We start from the raw sequence: 23,173 nt of genomic DNA on the forward strand, positions 1-23,173 counted from the left end.
ACTAGAGACAAAGAATACCTTAAGATAATGTCATTAATACTAAATTTATAAAGTTAATATCAACCGCACATTGTTTTTTGCCTCCTCTTATCCCCCCAACGCCTATCGATTAGAGAGAGAGAGAGAGGCCTGCAGCCCAACAATGACTTGCTTAACAGCCTCCTCTCTGCCAAGCACCCTCTTCCCAATCTGTCAAAACCCCATTTACCTTCATAAAAGAACCTCAACCAGGTGCAGTAAAAACCTGAAAACTTCTTCTTCTTCTTCGTCTTGTTTACCATTGAATCGGGTGCTACACAAGTCTCTTCTTCCTTTGGCTGCTTCAGTTACGATCTTCCTCTCTCCAGCTCCAGGTAGATAGAGTCAGCCCCTATTTGTTCTGTTTATCATCTGAGTTAATGTTGGGTTAGTTATTTCATGGCTTCAGCTATTGAGTTGAGCAGTAGGCTGAGTTGGGTTGTCTTTCTTTTGCAAGTTGAATGACACTGCAATGTTACATCTGCGTGGAATTCAACAAATTTCATGGTTGTAGAAATTAAAGATATAATAGAAAATGATCACTTGAGCTTCTGGTTTTTCCTTTTGGCAGCTAAAGCTGGATTCCTGTCAGGATTCTCTGGAATAGAATCAGTTCCTGGTCCTCAATTACCTCAAATTGACTTCTTAAATCGACTCAACGGTTTGATTCTCTCTAATTTTTTACTAATACTGTGATTCTGTGCCTTGAGTTCAAGTTTTATGAGACGCAATGGCCTTTCATTATGCAGAAGAAAACCAGAAGAAGTACGCTGAAGCTGATGAAAGATTCAAGTCATCCCCCTTGCTCAAGCAGCTGTTAGAGCGGTCAAAGCAGAACAAAGAAATGTAATTCAACATTAACCCTTTTGACTTGAGCTATTTCTCTTATTATAATAATGTAGATTTTTACACTTGCCATTGCTGTAAACATAAAGTTCACCTCTAGCAAGACCCATTGTATCAAACAGGCTAGTTTGAGAATTGCAACAATGCCTACAATACCTCTGCTTGATGTGAGCTAATGTCCCTAACCTGAGGCAGAAAATTTTTACTGCATCAAACCAAAATTTTCCAATAAATAAGTATCTACAATGTACTGTCCTTAGGTAAAGTTTAGCTTTGAGTGGTTGGGGAGTTGCAGGTTGAGACTTTGAGGTTATTTCCATCAGTTACAGTGTTAACGCATTTGATTGTGATGTTTTTTTCTGCAATGTGGTAATTTCCAGGAACAGGCAGGAAACTCTAGACAAGTACTGCCTACGTGGGGCAGAGTGGGGTGTAGGGGATTGCTCAGTGGAGGCAATGTCGCCCGAAGAGAAAGAAAGCTTCATCGCCATGTTGAAGCAGAAGTCTGGAGTAAAATGAATGGAGGGTGTTCAGGTCAATGCCTCCCCTTAGACTAAGAGTAGAAGCAAATCCCAACATGGCAAGAACCCTTTTTGCCCTCCATTTCTTAGACAAAGTAAACATGTAATGGTGTTGGTTACAGGCATTTTGGTGAGGTAAGATGAAAGCCATGCTTGGATTGAAATGGCATGCTTCTTAAGCGTGTCTGGATGAGTACTTGTCTCAAATCTTTTGTAGCTTGAAGTTTTCCCTTTTAATGGAAAGAAACAGTTGCTTATAAGCTTTATGTGTGATGCTTGTAATCCAACCCTAAAAGACAGCAAATCAATGGTTAAATAACTTCACAAATGAGGAACTGGATGAATGCTTCCTCATGATTAAATTAATCAAATAATTTACCAATTGCATGCTTATATAAATAAAGAAAATCGTTGATTACGCGATGATGATCAAGTTTTTAAACTTTATAAACACGGTTAAAAAGGACCGACACATGTATAAAATAATTCATTAAGTTTATATCAAACTTATGCTTATCGAGATAGCTAAGACTTTATTGTTTAAAATTTTAAATTTATTATAAAGTTTTTTTGACATTTAAACTTTGTCTAATCAAGTTTGAATATAATTTGATTAATTCTGTTGAGAAATTTTATATCAAATTAACTAATTTTTTTTAAAAAAATAATCGAACAAATAAAAAATCAAGTATCGATCGATTAATTATTAATTAAATCAAATAGATTAATTTGATTGGTAATCGAATTAATGGAAAATTTCAAATTCAAGCTCAATTTTTTTACTTTTATATTTTCTATACTAATTAAAAAGAAAATAAATTTAAATTATACAATCCTAACAAAATCATAAACTTAATAACATTCAAATTTTCTAACACCTTAATAAAAATATACTGAAATACACACCTTTATGCTTATAATCTTAAATCGGTTCATTCGGGTAATCTAAATAACCCATTAAGTTAATTAATTGAATATGATCATTTTCGAGTTAATCAAACCGTTTTAACCAAATTTATTCAATTCCTATAATTAATTCAATTTTAATCGAAATTTACTCGCCCGTGACAAAAATTTAACTTGACAGCATAAAAGTATAAAAGAGAGGGCCTTAAACGGAATATACCGAAAGTTGGAGGGCCTCCTGACATCATAGTCAAAACTGAAAGAAAAAGACAATCAAGTATAGTTTTGTTTTTTTCCACTCAAATCCATTTCTGGCCAAAATGAGCACCGCAACCGCCAGCTCATCGACCCAGCAATAGTAGTTGTAATTTCCTCATTTATAGAAATAGAAATTAAAACCCAAAATCAAATTGAAGATCAATTTTGATTCCCAAGCTTCTCAATTTCAGGTACGTTCGTTAATCCATCTCTGAATTTTGATGGGTTTCTTTGAATTTTGATTTTTTTTGGTCAATTGTTTTGTTTTAAACGAAAGCTCGGAGTATTGGGTTTTCCAACACGTAATTGCTTAATTTTTTTAAGCTTAATTTGGTTGTTGTTGCTAATTTTTTATAGGAATTTGTTTAATTCCGGCATTTCGCGTATAAGGAATTATGGATTTCAGTTTTCTAGCTTATTCATGTATGTTTGTGGTGTCAAATCAAGGTGATTTGAGAATTGGGGAATTTTTGAGAAGTCGGTTTTGGTGATTGATATCTCAATAGGTTAAAAAGTCTTGAAATTTGTTGATGATCATTGATAAAAACTCTCCTTCTTTTGGTTCAAATATAGATTCTATTCTGATAATTTTTGTTATTTTGAGGTGGGGATCGTGTGAATTACCTTTTGTTTTTTTTTTCATTATATAATTCATTATTTATTTTGTTTGGTTGAAGTTTGAGTTACTAAAGGACTTGTGATTCACTATTGGTAGGGACTCTGATTGGGAGTTGGGACAATGTATCGGACAGTGGCTACAGCCACGACCAGGGGGGGAGTCCCAACTGATAATGGGGACTCTGTTGTGACCTTGGATCAAGTCCCACGATGGATTGATGCGGAGTATAGGTCTTCTTTGGAGGATGAGAATGAAGATCCTTCGTTTTCGAATTCGTTTTTCCCTGACCCGTTAACATCTCCTGGGGAGGAGAGTAGTAGCAATGGGATGGTATCAAGGTTTCCTGTTGATCATGAAATAAACTCAAAGATATATTTGTGGAGGGGACAGCCGTGGAACCTTGAGGTTGATGCTGTTGTTAACTCTACAAATGAGGTAAGCACCAAGTTTCCCAACCTTATTTGATTTGTAGAGATGCAAAATATTTTGAAGAACCACATCAATTGCTTTATCGTTGGTTATGGACAACCTTGCATTTTTCACACTTACACATGTACGTTATGTGGTTAAGCCAATATGGAAAGGAAATGATGAGAAAAAAGACTTCTAGTAACATTGGAACTGTACTGAATTTCTATTGAGGATTGAAGTGATAAAGAAAAGGACTGAGTTTTAAGGAGGCTTGATTGGTTTTCCAATGGATAGTTAAAATTGACCTGCATGTGCTTTACAATTTTATTCAAAATCTTTGAACTGAACTGAGCTGAGATTTTTTTTTGTTCCCACACTTGAGTATATTTTAAAATTAATTTATGCTTGTGTATTTTCATTTTATCTACCCTTAAGGACTTGAACTTTCTTCTTTGTATATCTAACAATGTGGAAAAAGCTTTGTATATCTAACAATGTGGAAAAAGTTGTAAAATTGTTGAGCTTTTTACTTAACCTTTGTGCTAACTTGAGCGGGTAAGTTTGATACTTAATGTGCAGATATGAGGAATTTGGTTAACGTTTTGATCCCATTAAGGATCAAAGTTCCTCAGCTAAAAACATATCATTATTTAAAGATGTAAATATTCTGATATGTTATTTGCATGCTTGATTGCAGAACTTGGATGAAGCACACAGTAGTCATGGTTTGCATGCAGCAGCTGGGCCTGGTCTTGCAGAAGAATGCTCAACACTGGTATGCTCAACATTAATCAGGAAGAAATTATATGAGAACTTTTTCCATGGATACACTTCATGATCTGTTGCACCATTTGATAGTTCCGTTCTAAGCTTTTTTTAGTGTGTGAAAAAGCTTTGTGATTATGAAGCATGCTGTTGGAAATAAGTAAACCTAAAGCAAGAATGACTTAATGTACCTTTTATGGACAGGGTGGATGCAGGACAGGGATGGCCAAAGTTACTAATGCATATGATCTTCCTGCTAGGTGAGTATGTTCACATACTTCTGTAACTTAGACTGTATAGAGACAATGGTTTGCAAGGATATTATCTGACACTTGCATCTGTTGCACTTCAATAAAGTGCTCTGTAAATCTGACTGATAATTATCTTTCAAAAAAAAATCAGAATGATAATTTCTTTTTGTTTATAGTCGAGATGTAATGCTTTCCTATAATTCTTTTAACTGTTTCATTTGCCTTTGTTTTTCATTTGTTTATAATTTATTGTAGAAGACTGAGGAATATAATAGCTTGATGTCATCATTTTGTTTTAATCGTGCATTGATCAGTTTTGTGATCATGCTGCATGAGCAGTGGTTCATACCTCTCGTTTGAGCAGCTGTGATGACTTGCTTGTTATATTCCTTATTTTTGAATCCATTTGGTTCAGTTTGCACTGAAAGTGTTATAGTTAAATTATAGTCATGAAATCTTGTCTTGACTGAAAACTGATGGTTTTATGTATCATATTGTTAGGAGAGTTATCCATACTGTTGGTCCCAAGTATGCAGTAAAGTATCACACTGCTGCTGAAAATGCTCTGAGTCATTGCTATCGATCTTGCCTTGAACTTCTCATTGATAATGGTCTTCGGAGGTTTGATATTGCAGATGCTATACACTGTATTTCTTGAATTTGTTTACTATTCTGTTGTTTTGTGGAGTAAGATAATTACTATCCTTGACATGTATGAATGCAGTATTGCTATGGGCTGTATATACACAGAGGCTAAAAACTATCCCCGTGAACCAGCTGCACATGTGGCTATAAGTGAGAAAATTTCCTACGCGTTACTGCTATTTTTGGCTTCTGTTGATATTTTGTGAACTAAAATATCTGGAATTTCAAAGTTTTTCTTTTTGGTATTACTTTTTGCAACTTTGATTTCATTATTCTAATGCTGTTATTACAGAAAGTGGTGAATTAAAATGCAAGGAAATTTTGAAATGTTTTTCTTATGAAATGAACAAGAACAATAATATAAGATGTTATATTTTGAATATTTGCAATGGATCCGATGCCATTTGTGCCTCTAATTTTCCTAAGTTGACTGTTTCAATGTGCTATTGGAATACAATGTTCTTGGAGCCATTGACTTTTGTGGACTGTTCTTTACCTTTTAAAACCATTTAATTGACAATACATGTCATCTGAAATTTTCATCACTAATACATGGTTTTTACAGGGGTGAAATTTCTTTAAAAAAAGAAAGAACGCTATCTGTTTGCATTTACAACCTTTTTTTCATATTAATATGTTATTGAAAGTGTTTTGGAGGTTGAATGTTTCTGGATTCAAACTTTTTCCTGTTCTTCAGGGACTGTTCGGCGATTTCTTGAAAAGCAGAAAGATAAAATTACTGCTGTCGTTTTTTGTACTAGCACATCACCTGATACTGAGATCTATAAGAGGTAATCGTACTATTTTTATTCATTTCTACTACCTTGCAAAGATGGCTTGCTTATTTAGATGCATTGTCATGATGCCTTCATTTCTTCTTACTTTTTTTTCTTTTTTTAAGAATGCATTGTTATGAGGTATTTTTTTTCTTCGTTTTCCTTTCATTTAAAATGCTATAGGTCTGAGGTGTCGTCTCATTTAATACTGTAAATTGTAGATTGCTTCCGCTTTACTTTCCTCGAGATAAGCATGAGGAGGAGGTGGCCATGTCCAAGCTTCCTGCTGATGTTGGGGATGAGAATGGTGAGACTATCATAGATGAGCGTAAAATCAGAATAAAGCCATTGCCGAAAAAGGCCATCCCAAAGCCTCCCCAAGCTCCAGTTGAACTCCCTGTTAGTGATGTAGGTTTGGTACGAAGGTCAGTAACTCTATTTCATGATAAAAGTCTTTATCATTTTTATACTTTTTTATATTCACTTCTTGGTCGTAGATTGATCAATAAATGCATCATAATGTGAAGATATTGGAATGTAGGTGTGCCTATAGCACAACCTTGTGAATTTGTTGGTTTGATATGCTGTTTTTCCAAAAAAGTATTGTTTAATATATCTAAGTGACTAAGTGCTTTTCACAGAGTAATAAATCAAAACTTCAGATTCCATTCCAGCATTTTCTTGTGATAGTGAGTTTAACTTATAACCAGAGTAGTTTTTGATTCAATATTTTGGATTCCTTTGAGCATATTTCTTGCTTTGGGCGAGTACTACTTGCAACCATAGTTGTCTTTAAGATATTTGAAGCCTCTCTATTTCTCTCGTAGCCACTGACTCACACCTACACTTGCTCATGCATTTGTGTACTTGAACACATTTAAAAGCTATGCACTTTATGGAGGGTGGTTTTTAATGAAATATGCTTTGCCTGTCCATATTTAAAAGTTATGCACCTTATGAAGGGTGGTTTTTAATGAAATATGCTTTGCCTGTCCACATTAAAAGCTATGCACCTTATAAAGGGTGGTTTTTAATGAAATATGAATTGCTTTCCCTATCATTTCTGGAGATTATGCATTTCACCATTTTATTTGATCTCTCTATCTTGCACACATATGAGCACGCATGTAGACTCATGAATACTCACATAATAGCCACATGCTTTAGTGAGGTTGGTTTTAAATCTCTTGGATGAAATATGTCCCTGATGGCTCTTCCTTTTCTAGAAATTATGCAGTTCTTTCATATTTGTTGCCGTATGTGGATGTCTGCATCTTGCTATATGCTTTGATCATATATGAGATATGCATTATTCCAGCTTTGTAGATTTTTTGGGTTTTGACTTTAGAGAAAGATATTATAAAAGCAAGAAGTAAAACTTGTTACTTTTTTACTTATTATGTCTAGTTGCTAGATAGTTATGTTTGGCGAAGTGTAACAAACTATTGCTTCTCTGAGTTTCCATGTAGTTTCATGTATTTGCTCTCTTCCAATTATCGTGGTTCTGTTTTAATTATGCTAAATGATCGCTGCCTATTTGAATTTCTAGTCATCAAACGACTATTGGATGATTGTTACTCTTTCAGGAATTCAAATTACTTAGATACATATTTGGATCCCGCTTTCATGTCCTTGATCAAAGATCCAGATCAGAGACGCCAGGAACAATGGAAAAAAAATGCTCAAGCACAAGGTGGTTGGAACTGTGCTAAGATGCTTGGATTTGGTGACCTTGGTGGGCCTCCATTATCAGCTGCTGAAGAATACTCACTTCACTCTAGATACCTCGCTAAGGCAAATTCTCTTAATCTTTCTGAAATTGCAGAGATGAAAATTGTGTAAGTGTATCGTGCAGATGTCCTTTAACTTTTTCCTATCTTGAGTTAGCATTCTGTTTTATTATATTTCATTATTTTTGAGAATCATTTGGTCAAAATTTTCGTTTCCATTGAATAATTTGGGTGTCCCTGTAGTGTTAGTGTTTCTAGGATATTATACACTATATAAACAGCTGAAGTCGTCAGACTGTTTACTCTTTACTCTCCCTTACCTTCTTCTGAATTTCCGATTTTTATTTGTTGGCTTTGCTAACTGTATGTGGGACCATGTTTTGTTTATAGTATGAGACTCATTAATTCCATACATGCTTGGATTGGTCCTGGTCTGAATATAATGTTTAGTTAGTTTATTTGTTTTATGTCAGTTACCGCGGGGGAGTGGACAGTGAAGGTCACCCTGTTATGGTTGTTGTTGGAGCACATTTTCTGCTGCGGTGTCTTGAGCTTGAACGTTTTATTCTCTATGTTATAAAGGTATTAGCTAACTGGTTGGTTCATTTGGACTTCTAAAATTCCAGACACAGTCTCATTGATTGCACATCATTTTACATTGCTTGATTTTGGGAAAATTTTTGTGGTTATGGATGCCTAAAAGCATATTTGTATTCAAAACTGGCCTTTTGAGCTAATATCATCTTTTGATTTTTATTCAGGAATTTGAACCCTTAATGCAGAAGCCTTATACTATTGTATACTTTCACTCTGCAGCATCTTTACAAATGTAAGTATTGTATGGTTTGCAGAATTTTGGTGAAATTTTATGCACTTCAAAGCAACTACAGGGGGTAAACGGTTGGGGGTGGGGGGGTTGGTGTTGGGGGTGTTGGTTAAATGTTTGGATTCTTTAAGTGGAAGGTTTTAGACCTTTTTCTTCTGATAGCAATAGTTCCCCTTATATGTTATTAGCTCATAACCATTGCTTTTATAAGCAATGAATTCTCAATGCATTTCTTTAGGGTCATTAATAAAAATTTTACAGGGTAGCTGGGTCCTACGGGAACTTCCAGCATAAAAAAGGGAAAAGCCCCATTTCTTTAGGGTCATCAGTAGCATGGCTGTTGGTTATCATGCTTTTCCCGGTGGGAAAGTTTATTTTGATCTGATTGTCAAAGATTAACATATATTAAAACAGTGCCACCATTCAGAGAAGAAACAGTGATGCTATTGGAAAATTGAACTTGCTGTACAACTGCATGTGATTTTATTAAACAATGATCCATAATTTCTTTTACACTTGTGACAGCTGGTCAATTTTTATGCTTCTCATACAAGTCATTCTGTGAAATTGCATATAAAATTTTTGGGTACCAGAGGATTTCCTAGACGTTGATAGCAGTAACAGATAATGGCTCGTAGGCAATTGCATAGTTAAAGCAGTGAAAACAAGCAAAAAAGTTGTGCCTTTGCAAAAGAATCTAGATTTGGAAATTTCCATTTTAATCAATACAAAATGATCTTGGTACAACACCATTATATAACCAAGATTGTCTTTGTATGCACTTTCAGAATTCAATTTGTTTTTTATCCTTCGCTGCTCATGTTACATTTTTCTCTTTCTGGAATAACCAGCCAACCAGACTTAGGATGGATGAGAAGATTACAGCAAATACTTGGTCGGAAGCACCAACGTAACCTGCATGTATGCAGCTCAACTATTCCATATAATCTGAATATACATTTACAGTCGTAGTTTTGATCCTCTTTCTTGTTTGGTATAGGCAATATATGTTCTTCATCCTACCTTTCACTTGAAGGCTGCAATTTTTGCTCTGCAAATGTTCGTGGACAATGTGGTATGTCTTAATGGTTTCTCATCAAATGATTTACCTGTCTAGGAATTTTGCTGTAACTTGATGTTCTCGGAATTTATCTATAGGTGTGGAAGAAAGTGGTATATGCTGATAGGCTTCTGCAGCTATTCAGATATGTTCCTCGTGAGCAATTGACCATCCCCGATTTCGTTTTTCAGTTGAGTGCTCTAGTTTAATCTAATTATTATTTCAAATGAAACATGCCACCGTTTCTAATCTGTAGGCAAGGGGCATTCTTCTGCAGTGTTATAATTGCATCAATGCAATTCTGTTATTCAACAGTTTGCCTTATTAAGCTTATTAATATGTTGAATGCTCAAGACATAGAACGATAACTGAGAGTAGGATAAGAAAGTTGATTCCATTCTTTTTTGTTGATATGATCATTGCAGGCACGATTTAGAAGTGAATGGCGGAAAGGGTCTTATCGTGGACCCCAGAACGAAATATGTATACCATCGACCATAGACATTTAAATATAGAGTTTCACCAGTTGGAAAAGAGCCACTGATTCTTGTTTTGATTTCTCTTCAACTGTATTTTCTAGGCAGGGTGGGGGGTTTGTATTTGGTGGTTGTTTATCGTGTAGAAATAGTCAAATTCTTAATTTATTGAGCAATGATATGTTTGTTTTATGACGAGGAAAAGTAATATTCTTTCTCTCTTGTATCATCGTAAATGATTTGTTAATAATATTTCAGGGTGATCTGAGCTTTCGATTGAAAGTTGTGCAGTTGGCTTTGTTACAATGTGTTATTTATTCTCTCAATCATCATCATCATGATTTCCTGATGATCATTCTAGGATCTTTCTGAGTTCGTTTTAACCTTTGTTCTGGAATAATGAGTGTACATTCTGCCCTTAAAAGCTCATCAGACAGATTTGAATTGGATATTGGAAAAAGAAATTTCAAGTTCTTACCATTGAAATAAGATATCGGAAATAAAATCAAAGTTCATTGGATGAATACATTCGAGTATTTGATTTATTATTTGGTATATGATTTTTTTTATTTAAAGAAAAACAGAATTTGAATTAGATATATAAAAAAATGAAATTTCAAAGTTCTAACAGAATTTGGAGAACAAGGAATGGATTAATGTGGGCTGTGGCCCAATCGGCCCAAATAACACTACATGGTCCAAAAGAATTCCACGTGTCAGGACTTTGTTGAATAACACACTCAACTCCCTAATCCAGACTGCATATGATTTTGAGTTTTTGACCCCCATAAAATTTTGATATTTTCGTTTCTTTCCCCTTTAGTTTTAGTTTCGTTCACCTGTGTCCCTCTGTTTCCCGTCTACTCTGAAACTAATCGATGATAATTTTAATCTCTCTTGCATCTCTCTTTTTTGTCATAAGATACTGATATTTGATTCCAGAATTTCCTTTTTCTTACTCGTCGGCGACTTTCCGGTGGTTTCTATCATAAAAGGAAAATGGTGCAGAGCCTTTCATTGAGCACCTTAACAACCTCCGGAACCACGGCTGTTTATGGGTCAGAGGTGGTGGGGAGGCGACATTATGAGATAGTTGGGAAAGCCCATGTGAAATCTGGGATTGGTAGACAATCTCTCTGGCATGGGTATGTATCAAGTTTTTACTTTAAAGGCAACCCCAGTTTGTTAAGGAAAAGAAATTTGCGGGTTAAAGCCGGTTGGCCATTTAAAGGAGGTGATCAGGAGTTGGGTGCAAGCTCAGAGCGTAGTGAGACTGCTAATGAGGATATATTGATTTTCTTTTTCCAGCTGGACTTGGCTACGCAAGTGCAGGTTTTGATGTCAGCTTCTTATTTTTAGGATAGGACTTTACTGTCTTTTCTTTCATGGGCAAATTGTTTCCACTTATCTTTCAGTTTATGGGGTTGCTTGTGTATTTTGGATTTGCAGCGTGCTTTGAATTTGGAAGAGTATGAAATTGCCCAGCAACTTAGAAACAAGCTTACTGAGGTTTGTCCTGACATCTTTCACCCCAGGGGCCTCTATAACAAATTGCTGGATCCTTTTTTTATGCTTGGCCATCAACTATTGAAGAAATGATTAGTCTGGCAGAAACTTTCATTTTTCTTTTTAACCCATTGCATGCATAATTTATTTATTTACTGGAATTGATTAAGGAAATGATATTGTTGCTGCAGAGGATCATTTTCATTCAAACTTTACACTACGATGTCATAACATCATGAATTTATGTATGCTTGGTTGCCACAATGTGTACCCAAGTCTCTTCATGATAAATGGAGTTGGCAGATGTGTTTGCGGTGTGTTTATTAACAGGTATTCCCCTTTTAAGGTTGAAGCAGAAATACTTAAGCAGAAAGAAGCTAAAAGAGGATTGTCCTCAAAGAGTGAAGCCCAAGATAAGGCTATAAGTATAGTGCGTCTACGGTGAGTCTCACATTTACTTATCTGCATTTCTTCTTAGGGTGCATATAATTGATTTTTGAGAAAAAGTGTTCATTGTGACTTATTTTCTTTGTAATTTGCTCCCTTGGTTCATTTGGGGTGCTTTAGATTATTGATTTTATTTGTTTCACTTCAGTGGAGACCTGCAGAATGCAATTGAGACTGAGAATTATGCTTTGGCAGCTAAATTACGGGATGACATTTCCAAACTTGAGGCAGAATCTTTGGCTGCATCTGCAAAAGCATTGGCATATGAAAATGCGCAATATGCATTTCGTTTGGGACAGAAAGTTCAGCATAAAATTTTTGGTATATAATCAATATGATTTCCTCTACATTATTTGGACTTTCTTTTTCCTCCTTATGTAGTTCTTGTCCTTCCCTTTCCCCTAAATTCCAAATGCAGATGGTAGTATTGGGAATTGACTTCTTTGTCGTTTTTAATTTAATAACTCCGGTTTCATTCTGTTAAAGCATCAGGACTTGACATGATAGCAAATTGCTATGGTTTTTGTACTCACTCAGTCCTCAGGGAGGGGGGGTGAGGGGGGGGACAGAGAGAAGATGGGGGGTAGGGAGAGGACAACACTGTAGAGCCTTTACATCTATCTGGATTTCCTATGACTGGCATTAATACAAGGTTTTTGTCCTCTTTTTAACTGTCTTTCGCCTGCTTGTTTATCTCATTCAGGTTATCGAGCTGTAGTTTGTGGGATGGATCCAGTGTGCTGTGAATCAAGTTCATGGATGGAAACTGCACAGGTTGAAAAGTTGTCTCGTGGTTCTAATCAGCCATTTTATCAGGTTTGATTAATACTACTTTTATAGTTCATCTGGAGTGGGTTGGTATAATTTTTCCTATGTTTTGCAATGGACTACCTTTTGTTTTGCTATGACCGTATTTATATGATGCTGAAACCAATAGAACATAGTATAAACATCATTACTGTAACCATTAGCATTGGATCAGCAAAATCCAGGCAGGTCTTAGTTGTGCTTGCTTTAAATTATAGATGCAAGGAACAGATATGATCAAACTCTAAACTCTGCTAACTTCCCTTTGCCTATAACCTAGTCCATTATCATTTAAGTTTTAGATGTTATACATATGACCTTTAGTGCTTTTCTGTTTTGACTATTTAATCAAGTAACCTGTGAGCCTTTGCTACAATTGTCCCTATCAAAAGTTCATTTCCTTAGGGTGTGTCAGTGCATAGTGCCATTAGTGAGGTCATTCCAGCATTTGAGGATGTATTGATACCAACAATATTTACATGATGTATTGGTTTAATACCAGGAGGATTTAATTTCAAAAAATAAAGTTGTGAGATGATTTTTTTAAAAAAAAATGAGAAAAGAAAAATAAAGAATCTTATTTAAATGTTACAGTATCTAAAAAAAGTTAATATTATTCAGCTTGTTTCTTAAAAAGTCTACTAAATAAGAGCTTTATATACTATAGTGAGAAGGAAGAACATGCTTTCAAGTAGTATCAGGTCATGGCAGTATGGGCAATTTTTCTTATGTAATAGCTATAGCATCATCTGCCACTGAAGAGGGGGGTTGACAGACTGCTAGTTCATAGAGATTTAATGAGGTTCTCTGTTGTTTGCCAGGTCTTGGTTGATGTATATGCAGACCCCAATCTACTAGTGGCATATGGTAAACCATTGCAGTTCTGCTGTTTGCTCAATTCCTTCTGATATTGATTACCTTGTCTCTTTTGTTATTCGAAATCAGTATTATCTCCATTTGCATTTTTTTTACTTCCATCATGTCAGGATCCTGAGCTGTAGTCTTTTCCCATAGTTCTTACCTCCCAAAGTAAATTCTATGCTGGATATGTTTGGATTTGTAGTAATTTTATACAAGTTATCTTGCTAATGCACTGGTGAACTCAATAAATGTTTTCCTATGCTGCAGTTCCTGAGGAGAATCTTTTAGCCCCTGAACAACCAGACTTGGTGAGTGGAATTGTCATTATGCAACATGGTACTCGATAATATCCTCTTGGATTCACTCTGGCTTCCAATATCCAATGTGCAGAGAAGGTTTGATCATCCCTATATATCTTTTCTGTTCTACGGGATGGATGCAGCTGGAGATTTCATTCCCATCAAACAGCTTCGTGAGAAGTACAACCGCCCCCGACATGAAATTCCCCTCAATCCAGAAGGCGATGAAGGTGGAGGCATCACAGGAAATAAGGGCTGATTTTCCTTGGTAGTTTTTAGCATGGCATTCCTCGCCAGAACTGCCATGAAGCATGTATATGGCACTCTTCTCATGTATAGCCAAACCAATGTATCTTTCCTTTCCTTCTTTTTGGTTCCTCTAAAAGGAAAACTGATGCCTTCTAATCAGTATGTAGATAATCATCAAGTAAACCTCTTGCTGAAATCAGAGATTTTCAGGCATTTTCATTGGTTTTTCACTCTTTACAGTTTATATATAAATTTATCCAAGGTTTCCCTGATATTGACAGTATTTTAATTTGAGCTGGCATCCATTCAACACAAGTTAGAAGTTAAAAAATTTGGGCTAGAGTAACATTATAGTGTTTCTTTATAGTGATATTATATGAAAATATAGTCAAATTTATCTTTTTTTATTTTTAAAAATTAAATTAAAGAGCAAAACATATTGGGATTTATAAATTTTCAAAGAGAGAATAAAGAGGAAATTATTTTGATTAATAGAACCATGTAATATAAAATAACAGTTGATTAAATGTTATTAATCAAATTTTATTTTTTATTTTATATTACATAATATTAATATATCATAATAAATAATAAAGTGATATATATATATATATAGTATGATGATATGATCATGTAGTAGTATTCATAGATTCAATTCCTTTTAGATATCTGGTTCTCTAAATGGGCCAAGACCAAAACCCATTGACCCACTCTACTGTATAGCCTTGGCACCAGTTTCTCTTTTCTTGTCCAGTCTCTCTCGCTCTGTTTCCCTTGCTGAGCTAAAGGTACAGTCAGTTCCTTTCTGCAATGACCACCCTTTACATGCCCTTATTCAGATCATGTACCAAGCTTAGATCACTAACTCAACTCCATGCCTACCTTTTAGTCGCCGGGCTTCACCGTGACCCACTCCCTTCCACCAAGCTCATTGAATCTTATGCCCAAATGGGTTCCTTACGATCTTCAAAACTTGTTTTCAAAAACTTCCCAAACCCAGATTCTTTCATGTGGGGTGTTCTGATAAAATGCTCTGTTTGGAACAACTTATTTCAAGAAGCCATTTTTCTCTACCAAACCATGATGAAAAACAACCAAGCCCAGATCAGTAGTTTTATATTTCCTTCTGTTTTGGGGGCTTGTTCTGGTTTTGGTGATCTGGGCACTGGTGGAATGGTCCATGGGACCATAATAAAAAATGGGCTTGATGAAGATTCTGTAATTCAGACTTCACTTCTTTGCATGTATGGTGAAATGGGGTGCTTAAGTTATGCTAAGAAAGTGTTTGATGAAATGCCAATTAGAGACTTGGTTTCGTGGAGTTCGATTATTTTGAGCTATGTCGAGAACGGGAAGGCAAGTGAAGGATTGGAGATGTTTCGTTTAATGGTCTTGGAAGGTATTAAACCGGACTGGGTAACAATGCTTAGTGTAGCTGAGGCTTGTGGTGAGTTGGGACTTCTGAAATTAGCAAGGTTGGTGCATGGTTATATAGTAAACAGGAAGATTGAAAGTGACGGTTCATTGGCTAACTCTCTTGTTACAATGTATAGCAAATGTGGCGACCTGGGTAGTGCACAGAGGATCTTTCTAAATGTAACTAACAGGAGTACTACATTGTCGACAGCAATGATTTCCAGCTATAATAGAAGTGGTAGGTTTATAGACGCGATAGAAGCTTTTGTTGATATGTTAGACGCTCGTGTGGAACCCAATGCAGTAACCATGATGAGTGTTTTAGGTTCTTATGCAGGGTTAGGTTGGCTTAGAGAAGGGAAGTTGGTTCATTGTTACATTATCAGGAAAGAAATGGATCCTGAGTATGATATTTTAGGGCCAGCTCTCATTGAACTATATGCAGAATGTGGAAAGTTGAACTATAGTGAGAAGGTTCTTCAGAGTGTTGCAGGAAGAAATATTGTGTCATGGAATATGCTCATATCAATTTATAGTCAGAAAGGGCTGTTAACAGAGGCATTGGTACTGTTTGTGCAGATGCAGACCAGGGGATTGATGCCTGACACGTTTAGCCTTGCAAGTTCTCTCTCAGCTTGTGCAGGTGGAGGTTTACTGCAATTTGGAGATCAGATACATGCTCATATTATCACGAGAGGCCTCTCAGATAAGTTTGTCCAGAATTCGCTAATTGATATGTACTCAAAATGTGGTTTAACAGAATTAGCATATATGATATTTGATAAGATCAAAGAGAAAAGTGTCATAACATGGAACTCCATGATTTGCGGATTTTCTCAAAATGGTAATTCAGTAGAGGCAATTAGCCTCTTTGATCAAGTGTACTTGAACGGTCTTGAGATGAATGATGTCACCTTCTTAAGTGTACTTCAAGCATGCTCCAATTTGGGATATCTTGAGAAGGGAAAATGGCTTCACCACAAGCTCCTTACATACGGTGTGAGGACAAATCTCTATATTGATACAGCTTTAACTGACATGTATGCTAAGTGTGGAGACCTTCGAACAGCCCAAAGAGTTTTTGATAGTATGTCAGATAAAAGTGTGGTATCGTGGAGTGTCATGATTGCTGGATATGGAGCACATGGTAGGGTAAATGCTTCCATCTCACTCTTCAATCAAATGGTGGAATCAAGTGTAAGACCTAATCAGGTTACCTTCATGAACATTCTTTCAGCTTGTAGTCATGCAGGATCCATGGAAGATGGAAAATCTTATTTTAACTCGATGAGGGATTTCGGTGTTGAGCCTAACTCAGAACACTACGCGTGTATGGTCGACCTTCTAAGTCGTGGTGGTGATCTGAATGAAGCATATAGAATCATCAATTCGATGCCATTTCCTGCAGATGCAAGCATTTGGAGTGCCCTGCTTAATGGTTGTCGAATCCACCACAGGATAGACATGATCAAAACCATTGAAAAAGACCTTTTAGATATTAATACAGATGATACTGGATACTACACCTTGTTATCAAACGTATATGGTGAGGAAGGAAACTGGAAGGAATTTGGGAAAGTGAGATCAGCAATGAAAGGCATAGGTCTTAGGAAGGTTCCTGGCTATAGCACAATTGAGCTTGATAAGAGAGTTTATAGATTTAGTGTTGGAGATACTTCACTTCTGCAAACTGAGGAAAGTCTCTGTTTTTTGGAAAATTTCCAAAATTTGGCTCAAGAATATATTTGTAATTTCGAAAACAGTAATTCAATGCTTGACAGTGTCATAATTTCCAAGGATATTTACTCACAACAAGAAGTTAGCAATTGTACTTGGAATAATCAAATACCAGTTGATAACTACACAAGTCATCTCATAGATCTTTGAATTCTTTAAGAAAAATTAACTCAAGAATCAAGCACAGAGCAATTGCTGTGCACCTAAGTTGTTACGCTGTTACAGATAATTTGAACTTTGTACAGAGAATCGGTAAACTAATACCAGATGTTTTGACATGTATCAGCACTTCCTTTACAGGTAACATAGCTATGAAGCAAGCTTATTAAGTAAACCTAAGCTGTTCAGATGATCTGCATTCTCCAACCAAAAGAATCAAAAGACTTACTACATTTGGAAAAACCTACTTGAGTAGATCATCTCACCCTACCTCCATAGATCAAGCTCTGTATTATACATAATTGGCAATGGGTACAGCATGATTCCTGTAGATTGTTCAGTTATACAGTGAAACCAGGATAGGTGCTACATGAGATGTAAAGATGATCCCTTCTGTATTCTTCTGTGCATTCTATATAAGATTATATTATCAAGTGAAAGGGCTTAAGGCCAACCCTGGGTCACTACTCAAAAAACTACACAAAGAAAGAACTATGGGATGGAAAAGTCACCTCAAGAATGGTTCTAACCCTGTGAGAACTGAACATAATTCCAGATTTGTGCATCACTGGAATCAACACTCGTTGCATTATAGGAGTCCCACCTATTTAACACACGGTCACAAGGACCTTCTTGCACACTGCACCACCATCTCAGTGATAGATTATTGATGTTGCATATCGTCTCAAGTTCCCTCTTGTTAAGATGTATACAGAGATCCATGGGTGCAGCAATACAAAACAATTTTACAAGCTTGACAACTGCTGATACAACAAGCTCTTCATGGTCATGTTTAGAGGAGTAAAATTCCAGAAAGTTATCCACAATGAATCTTCCAACAATCATCTCCCCTATCAGTTCTTTAATTTTGGGCCATGAGTTTCAGTGCCTAAATCTAAGACAAATGTATCCATGAAGATCCAAGCTAATTGAAATCAGTACTCAGGACATTTTCAACTTGAACCAGGCACAAGTTCTGGGCAAGTTTCTAATGCAAACCAACATCCAGAATTCAACCTGTCCTTAAGAGAACCTTACATTCATCTTCATAAATTCAATTCAGTTCCTGATTGCCTCCATTTTTTCAGTAAGATCCTACGGACTCCAAACATGCATGTAAAAGACTAAGCAAGACATGCTACTCTAGAATATGAAAGGTCTTTATAAGTATCCATCTCTGTGATGCTACAAGCAGGGTCCTTGCTCAATCCTCTATGCTTCATCAACTCTCTCACCTGATTAACCTGAGTCCATCTTCCATCCGAGGCATACAAGTTAGAAATAAGCACATAATAACAACCTCTATCAGGATGTAAATCTAGCATTTTCTTGATAGCCACCTCTCCAAGATCAAACCTTGAATGGAGTCCACATCCATGAAGAAAAGCTCCAAACAAGCTAAGGTCTGGTTGAATAGGCAATTTGTCAATAAAGTCCCAGGCTTCTTCAAGCCTTCCAGCACGGGCCAACATATCAACCATGCATGCATAATGCTTCATAGAAGGGACAAAGTTATAGTCCTGGCACATCGAATTAAAATATTTCCATCCTTCCCCAAGACTCCCTGTATGGCCACAAGCAGATAAAATGGTTGTGAAGATTACTTCATTTGGCTCCACATTTTCCTTAACCATATCATTAAAAAGTGCAAGGGACCCACTACTGTCCCCTTGAATTCCATAACCACCAATCATTGCACTCCATGTGACAGTGTTTTTCTCTCCCATACTGTCAAATATGGCACGCGCAGATTTAGAATCCCCACTTTTGGCATAGAAATTCAAAACTGCAGTGCCAACATAAACACTAGATGATAATAGGCCACCTTTTGTAGAGTAAGCATGAAGAGAAGAACCAACTTGGAGAGCACCAAGTGAAGCACAGGCTGAGAAGATGCTTACCACTGTGACTGCATCAGGTGATACAGATTTTGACCTCATTTGATGAAACAGTTCAAAGGCTTCATATGCAGACCCATTTTGTGAATAACCAGAAATGATTGAATTCCAGGCAATTATATTCTTATCTGAGACTGTCTCAAATATGTACCTAGCATCTCCAATCATTCCGCACTTGGCATACATGTCCACCAGAGCATTTATGACTGTTGAATCCTTAAGTCCGAGCTGAATCCCCAGAGCATGAACTAACCTTCCAAAACTCAAATTGCTCAACTGCGCACATGCTGAAAGCAAACTTGCAATGGTAACGGCATTGGGCAATATCCCAAACCATTTCTTATCAATAAACAACTTCAAAGCCTCATCAGGAAATCCACTCTGAGAATATCCAACAATCATTGCTGTCCATGAGACAAGATCAACAGAAGAAAGCTCATCAAATACAGAACGAGCATCTCTTATGCTGCCACACTTAACATACATATCTAAAAGAGTAGTCACCGAGTAGGAATTAAGTTCAATACCATTCTTAATAACATATCCATGTACCCATTTCCCCTGATGTAAAGCCCCTAACTTTCCGCAAGCAGTCACCAAGCTCCCTAACGTGAATTCATTACCCTCAACCATTGCTTCTCTCATCCTATTAAACAAAACCAACGCGTCTTCAGCACAATCATTTTGTACATACCCTGCAATCATCGAAGTCCACGAAACCACATTTCTATCAATAATTTCACTAAAAACCTTACGAGAACATTCAATTTCTCCACATTTAGCGTACATATCAACAAGACCAGTTTGAACAAAACTATCAGGATTCCCTGCCTTCACAATCTGGCAATGCACTTTCCGCCCTTCATCAATATCCCGCATTTCGCTACACGCCTTCAACACAACCGAAAAGACAACATTATCGCACATTCTAACACTCATTCTCATACGAGCGTAAAACCCAATAATCTCCATACACAAATCATTCAAAAAGTACCATCTGATCATCACTTTCCAGGAATAAAAATCTGGGTCAGGAATTTGATCAAACATTAACCGGGCACAACCAATGTGCCCAAACAAACCGTACAGGCTAACCAATTTGGTGTCACATAAAAGATCACCTTTAATGCCATTTATAACGAACAAGGCGTGGACTTTCTTGAGAGAATCGATGTTTCTGCAAAGACCCAGAAGAGCAAAACACGGGTTTAAAGAAATCGAGTGCATTGAAGCTAAAGTTCGGTCCATCGAAGGGTATTCCAAAGGATGGTCGGTAGTGTAAGAAAGACATGTCAATTGAAAGCAAGGCTTCCTCCTAGTAAGAGAAACAAAACCTTGCCTATGAAAGAAAGTGAGAAGCCTTTTCATCATTTTATATGAGTTTAAGCTTCCTAGTCAAGCCCTGCCGCCATTTTTGTGATATGGCTTGGTTTTCTCAGCTATGGTTCGGTAGTTTATTTACAGTAATCAGGGTTACTAGCTTTCTAGTAGGCTTAAGAGACGTTTAGCTTCCTTAATCTATGATTTGTTTCTCCGAAAAGAACAGTCTTTGAAACCATTTTGTCCGTGCAAAGTGTGTGCTCGGTCGGACACACAAGACAATTCATTTGTATTCCCCTTTTTGCCCTCCTTCTTGAGTGCAAGAAAGGGAGATTATTCAATTTGTATTATTCTTGTAATAAATAAAACTTTTCTTTTCAGAAATATTTTTATTCTGTATTTTTATTATAAATGTTCAATGAGATAAAGGGTAATAATTGAATTTGAAAACCCATATAATTTTGTTTTTAAATATTTAAAAAATATCAAAATGATTTTCTAATTTAAATTTCTTTTTTAAAATTTTATTACTTATTTTATCTTATTGACCCTATTATATGATAAATAAATCTTACACAGATACAATTTATACCTGTCCCATCATTAATATGCAAAGGTAAAAATTTTTAAAAATTTAAAATTATGAGGATTTAATTTTAAAAAATTTTCAATTTTTAAAGTTATTTATTAACAAAATGATAATATTTAATTAAATAATAATATATAATATTTATCCATCAATATTCAATAATTCATCAAATATAAACCCAATTTGATAAGACAAAAGAAATATTTAATAATATAAAGTTTCTAAACATTAGATTATTACATTGGCATGTGGATCCCCCATGCTGAAAGTCAGATTATGCTTTAGAAAATCATTATTGGTCATTATCACACCAATAAAGAAAGTTCAAATCTTAAAAGGGGGGGGGTTATCAGAAAAGGGTAAACAAACAAGTGGACTAAAACATAATATTTAACTAATTTTTTATTAAGAAAAGAAAAGGCCCAAAAAGAAGAAATAAAGAAAAAATGGGGGCCACATTGCAAATAGAAAGCAAAGAAGACCCAGAAATAAGAATAATATAAAAGAAAGGACAGATAAGGAAGAGTAGCACTCAAAAGGAAAGGACAGGTTTGGGGTGAGATATATAATAATAAATAAAATAGGAGATTGGAATTGATAGGTGAAAGGTGATTGGGGGAGAGAGTATCTAAAGGCAAGGGGAAGGCATTTTGGAGAAGTTGACTATGACCACAGAGATTTGTACAACCGAATCAACTCAGACACCGACACGGACGCTTCTGCTTTCTGCTTTTCTGCTGCCCCTTCAGCTTAAGCTGCGTACAAAAAGTTAGATCTTCTCATTCCCCCCACCCATTCCCTCCCCCCACGCGCCCTTTCTTCCCGTGTTCCCCACTCTCTCCCCTCTTTTTTTCTTTTTTATAAAAATAAGTTGATAAAAAGTTTAAAATTTTTAAATACGAATTTAATGATATATGAATTATTATTCGTTTTTAAGAAAATACTTTTGTAGTTTTATTTTAAAATTTTCAAATTCAAATCTTAAGATAAATAAGATAATATTTTATAAAATACGAAAATATTACGATATTCTAAGTAATTTTACGTTATAATGATTATAATTACAACAAGCAATGGAATAGGAACAATGGGTTTTTGCTTTTTTCTTTGAATTATTATTGAAATAGAGAAAATCAAGGACTGTAGATGGTGAGTGGTGGGGCAACTAAAAGAAACTACAAGTGGGACTAGTTTCAGCTGAGAGGTATCCCATAGTATCTACAAGAGGACAGGCAATGAATTAAAGCCAGCTTCTTTGGAATTCAGAAGCAAACATTGCAACAGACAAATCACACGTTCTATCCTTTGTGTAAACTCACATGTACTCATTCACTCTTCCAAATCATTTTAATCCAGTGAATCCAGGATTCCGCCCCACTTGTTCTTACTCAAACACTTTCCTCTTCTTCTTTTGTATAACTTCCATACACAACATACCAAAATTTTCTCAAATCAGAAATCACCCAAATCCCAAAGTAGTTGGGATATTTTACCCTTTTCCATTCCTGGGAACAGTCTCATTGTCAACATTCAAACTGTACCAGGAATCAAAACATTTCTACTACATGTTTTATACGATAATTCAGTCTTCAATGGAGGATGGACCGTTGTGATTGCATCAACTGTTACGTGATTAAAACTGGAGGGTCAACAAGGGTTGCATTGCCCTTAACGTGAGTTACATTATCATGGTGAAAAGAAGCCTGTAACTTAATGTTTCTATTAGGAAAATATTAACCAGACTAAGCAGCTACAAGCACGGGCGTTGCTTAGAATC

At 35.9% G+C, this 23,173-nt stretch overlaps 5 protein-coding genes across 6 annotated transcripts; 4 read left to right on the forward strand and 1 right to left on the reverse strand.

The window, feature by feature from the left end:
• Positions 1-72: 72 nt before the first annotated feature.
• LOC18610305 (uncharacterized) lies at positions 73-1,645 on the forward strand. Its single transcript, XM_007045883.3, has 4 exons — positions 73-353; positions 590-679; positions 768-864; positions 1,245-1,645. Exons 1-4 carry the CDS (start codon positions 143-145, stop codon positions 1,381-1,383), a joined length of 537 nt encoding a protein of 178 aa, XP_007045945.1. The 5' UTR covers positions 73-142; the 3' UTR covers positions 1,384-1,645.
• Positions 1,646-2,598: 953 nt separating this feature from the next.
• On the forward strand, positions 2,599-10,312 carry LOC18610306 (appr-1-p processing enzyme family protein). Its single transcript, XM_007045886.3, has 15 exons — positions 2,599-2,740; positions 3,265-3,603; positions 4,277-4,354; positions 4,549-4,604; positions 5,097-5,216; positions 5,320-5,390; positions 5,938-6,031; positions 6,238-6,441; positions 7,603-7,854; positions 8,220-8,328; positions 8,508-8,575; positions 9,424-9,493; positions 9,573-9,647; positions 9,731-9,822; positions 10,058-10,312. Exons 2-15 carry the CDS (start codon positions 3,289-3,291, stop codon positions 10,131-10,133), a joined length of 1,680 nt encoding a protein of 559 aa, XP_007045948.3. The 5' UTR covers positions 2,599-2,740; positions 3,265-3,288; the 3' UTR covers positions 10,134-10,312.
• Positions 10,313-10,891: 579 nt separating this feature from the next.
• Positions 10,892-14,490, forward strand: LOC18610307 (uvrB/uvrC motif-containing protein). The gene is made up of 8 exons (XM_007045888.3): positions 10,892-11,440; positions 11,558-11,617; positions 11,961-12,055; positions 12,210-12,382; positions 12,765-12,877; positions 13,690-13,735; positions 13,997-14,037; positions 14,120-14,490. The coding sequence occupies exons 1-8, from the start codon at positions 11,108-11,110 to the stop codon at positions 14,285-14,287; spliced, it is 1,029 nt and encodes a 342-aa protein (XP_007045950.3). The 5' UTR covers positions 10,892-11,107; the 3' UTR covers positions 14,288-14,490.
• A 524-nt stretch (positions 14,491-15,014) lies between these two features.
• Positions 15,015-17,764, forward strand: LOC18610308 (Tetratricopeptide repeat (TPR)-like superfamily protein). The gene is made up of 2 exons (XM_088803861.1): positions 15,015-16,840; positions 16,931-17,764. The coding sequence occupies exons 1-2, from the start codon at positions 15,088-15,090 to the stop codon at positions 17,578-17,580; spliced, it is 2,403 nt and encodes an 800-aa protein (XP_088659987.1). The 5' UTR covers positions 15,015-15,087; the 3' UTR covers positions 17,581-17,764.
• Positions 17,765-17,865: 101 nt separating this feature from the next.
• On the reverse strand, positions 17,866-21,094 carry LOC18610309 (Pentatricopeptide repeat (PPR) superfamily protein). Of its 2 annotated transcripts, XM_088803862.1 has the most exons (2): positions 20,015-21,094; positions 17,866-19,891 (listed from the first exon to the last, which is right to left on the reverse strand). In XM_088803862.1, the coding sequence occupies exons 1-2, from the start codon at positions 20,856-20,858 to the stop codon at positions 18,714-18,716; spliced, it is 2,022 nt and encodes a 673-aa protein (XP_088659988.1). In that variant the 5' UTR covers positions 20,859-21,094; the 3' UTR covers positions 17,866-18,713. The 2 variants fall into 2 exon arrangements, with proteins under 2 accessions (XP_088659988.1, XP_017970546.2); XM_018115057.2 differs by having other exon boundaries at positions 17,866-21,094.
• Between the last annotated feature and the right edge of the window lie 2,079 nt (positions 21,095-23,173).

Source organism: Theobroma cacao, chromosome 2, assembly GCF_053813885.1.
Source record: "Theobroma cacao isolate CCN51 chromosome 2, ASM5381388v1, whole genome shotgun sequence".
NCBI lineage: Eukaryota > Viridiplantae > Streptophyta > Magnoliopsida > Malvales > Malvaceae > Theobroma > Theobroma cacao.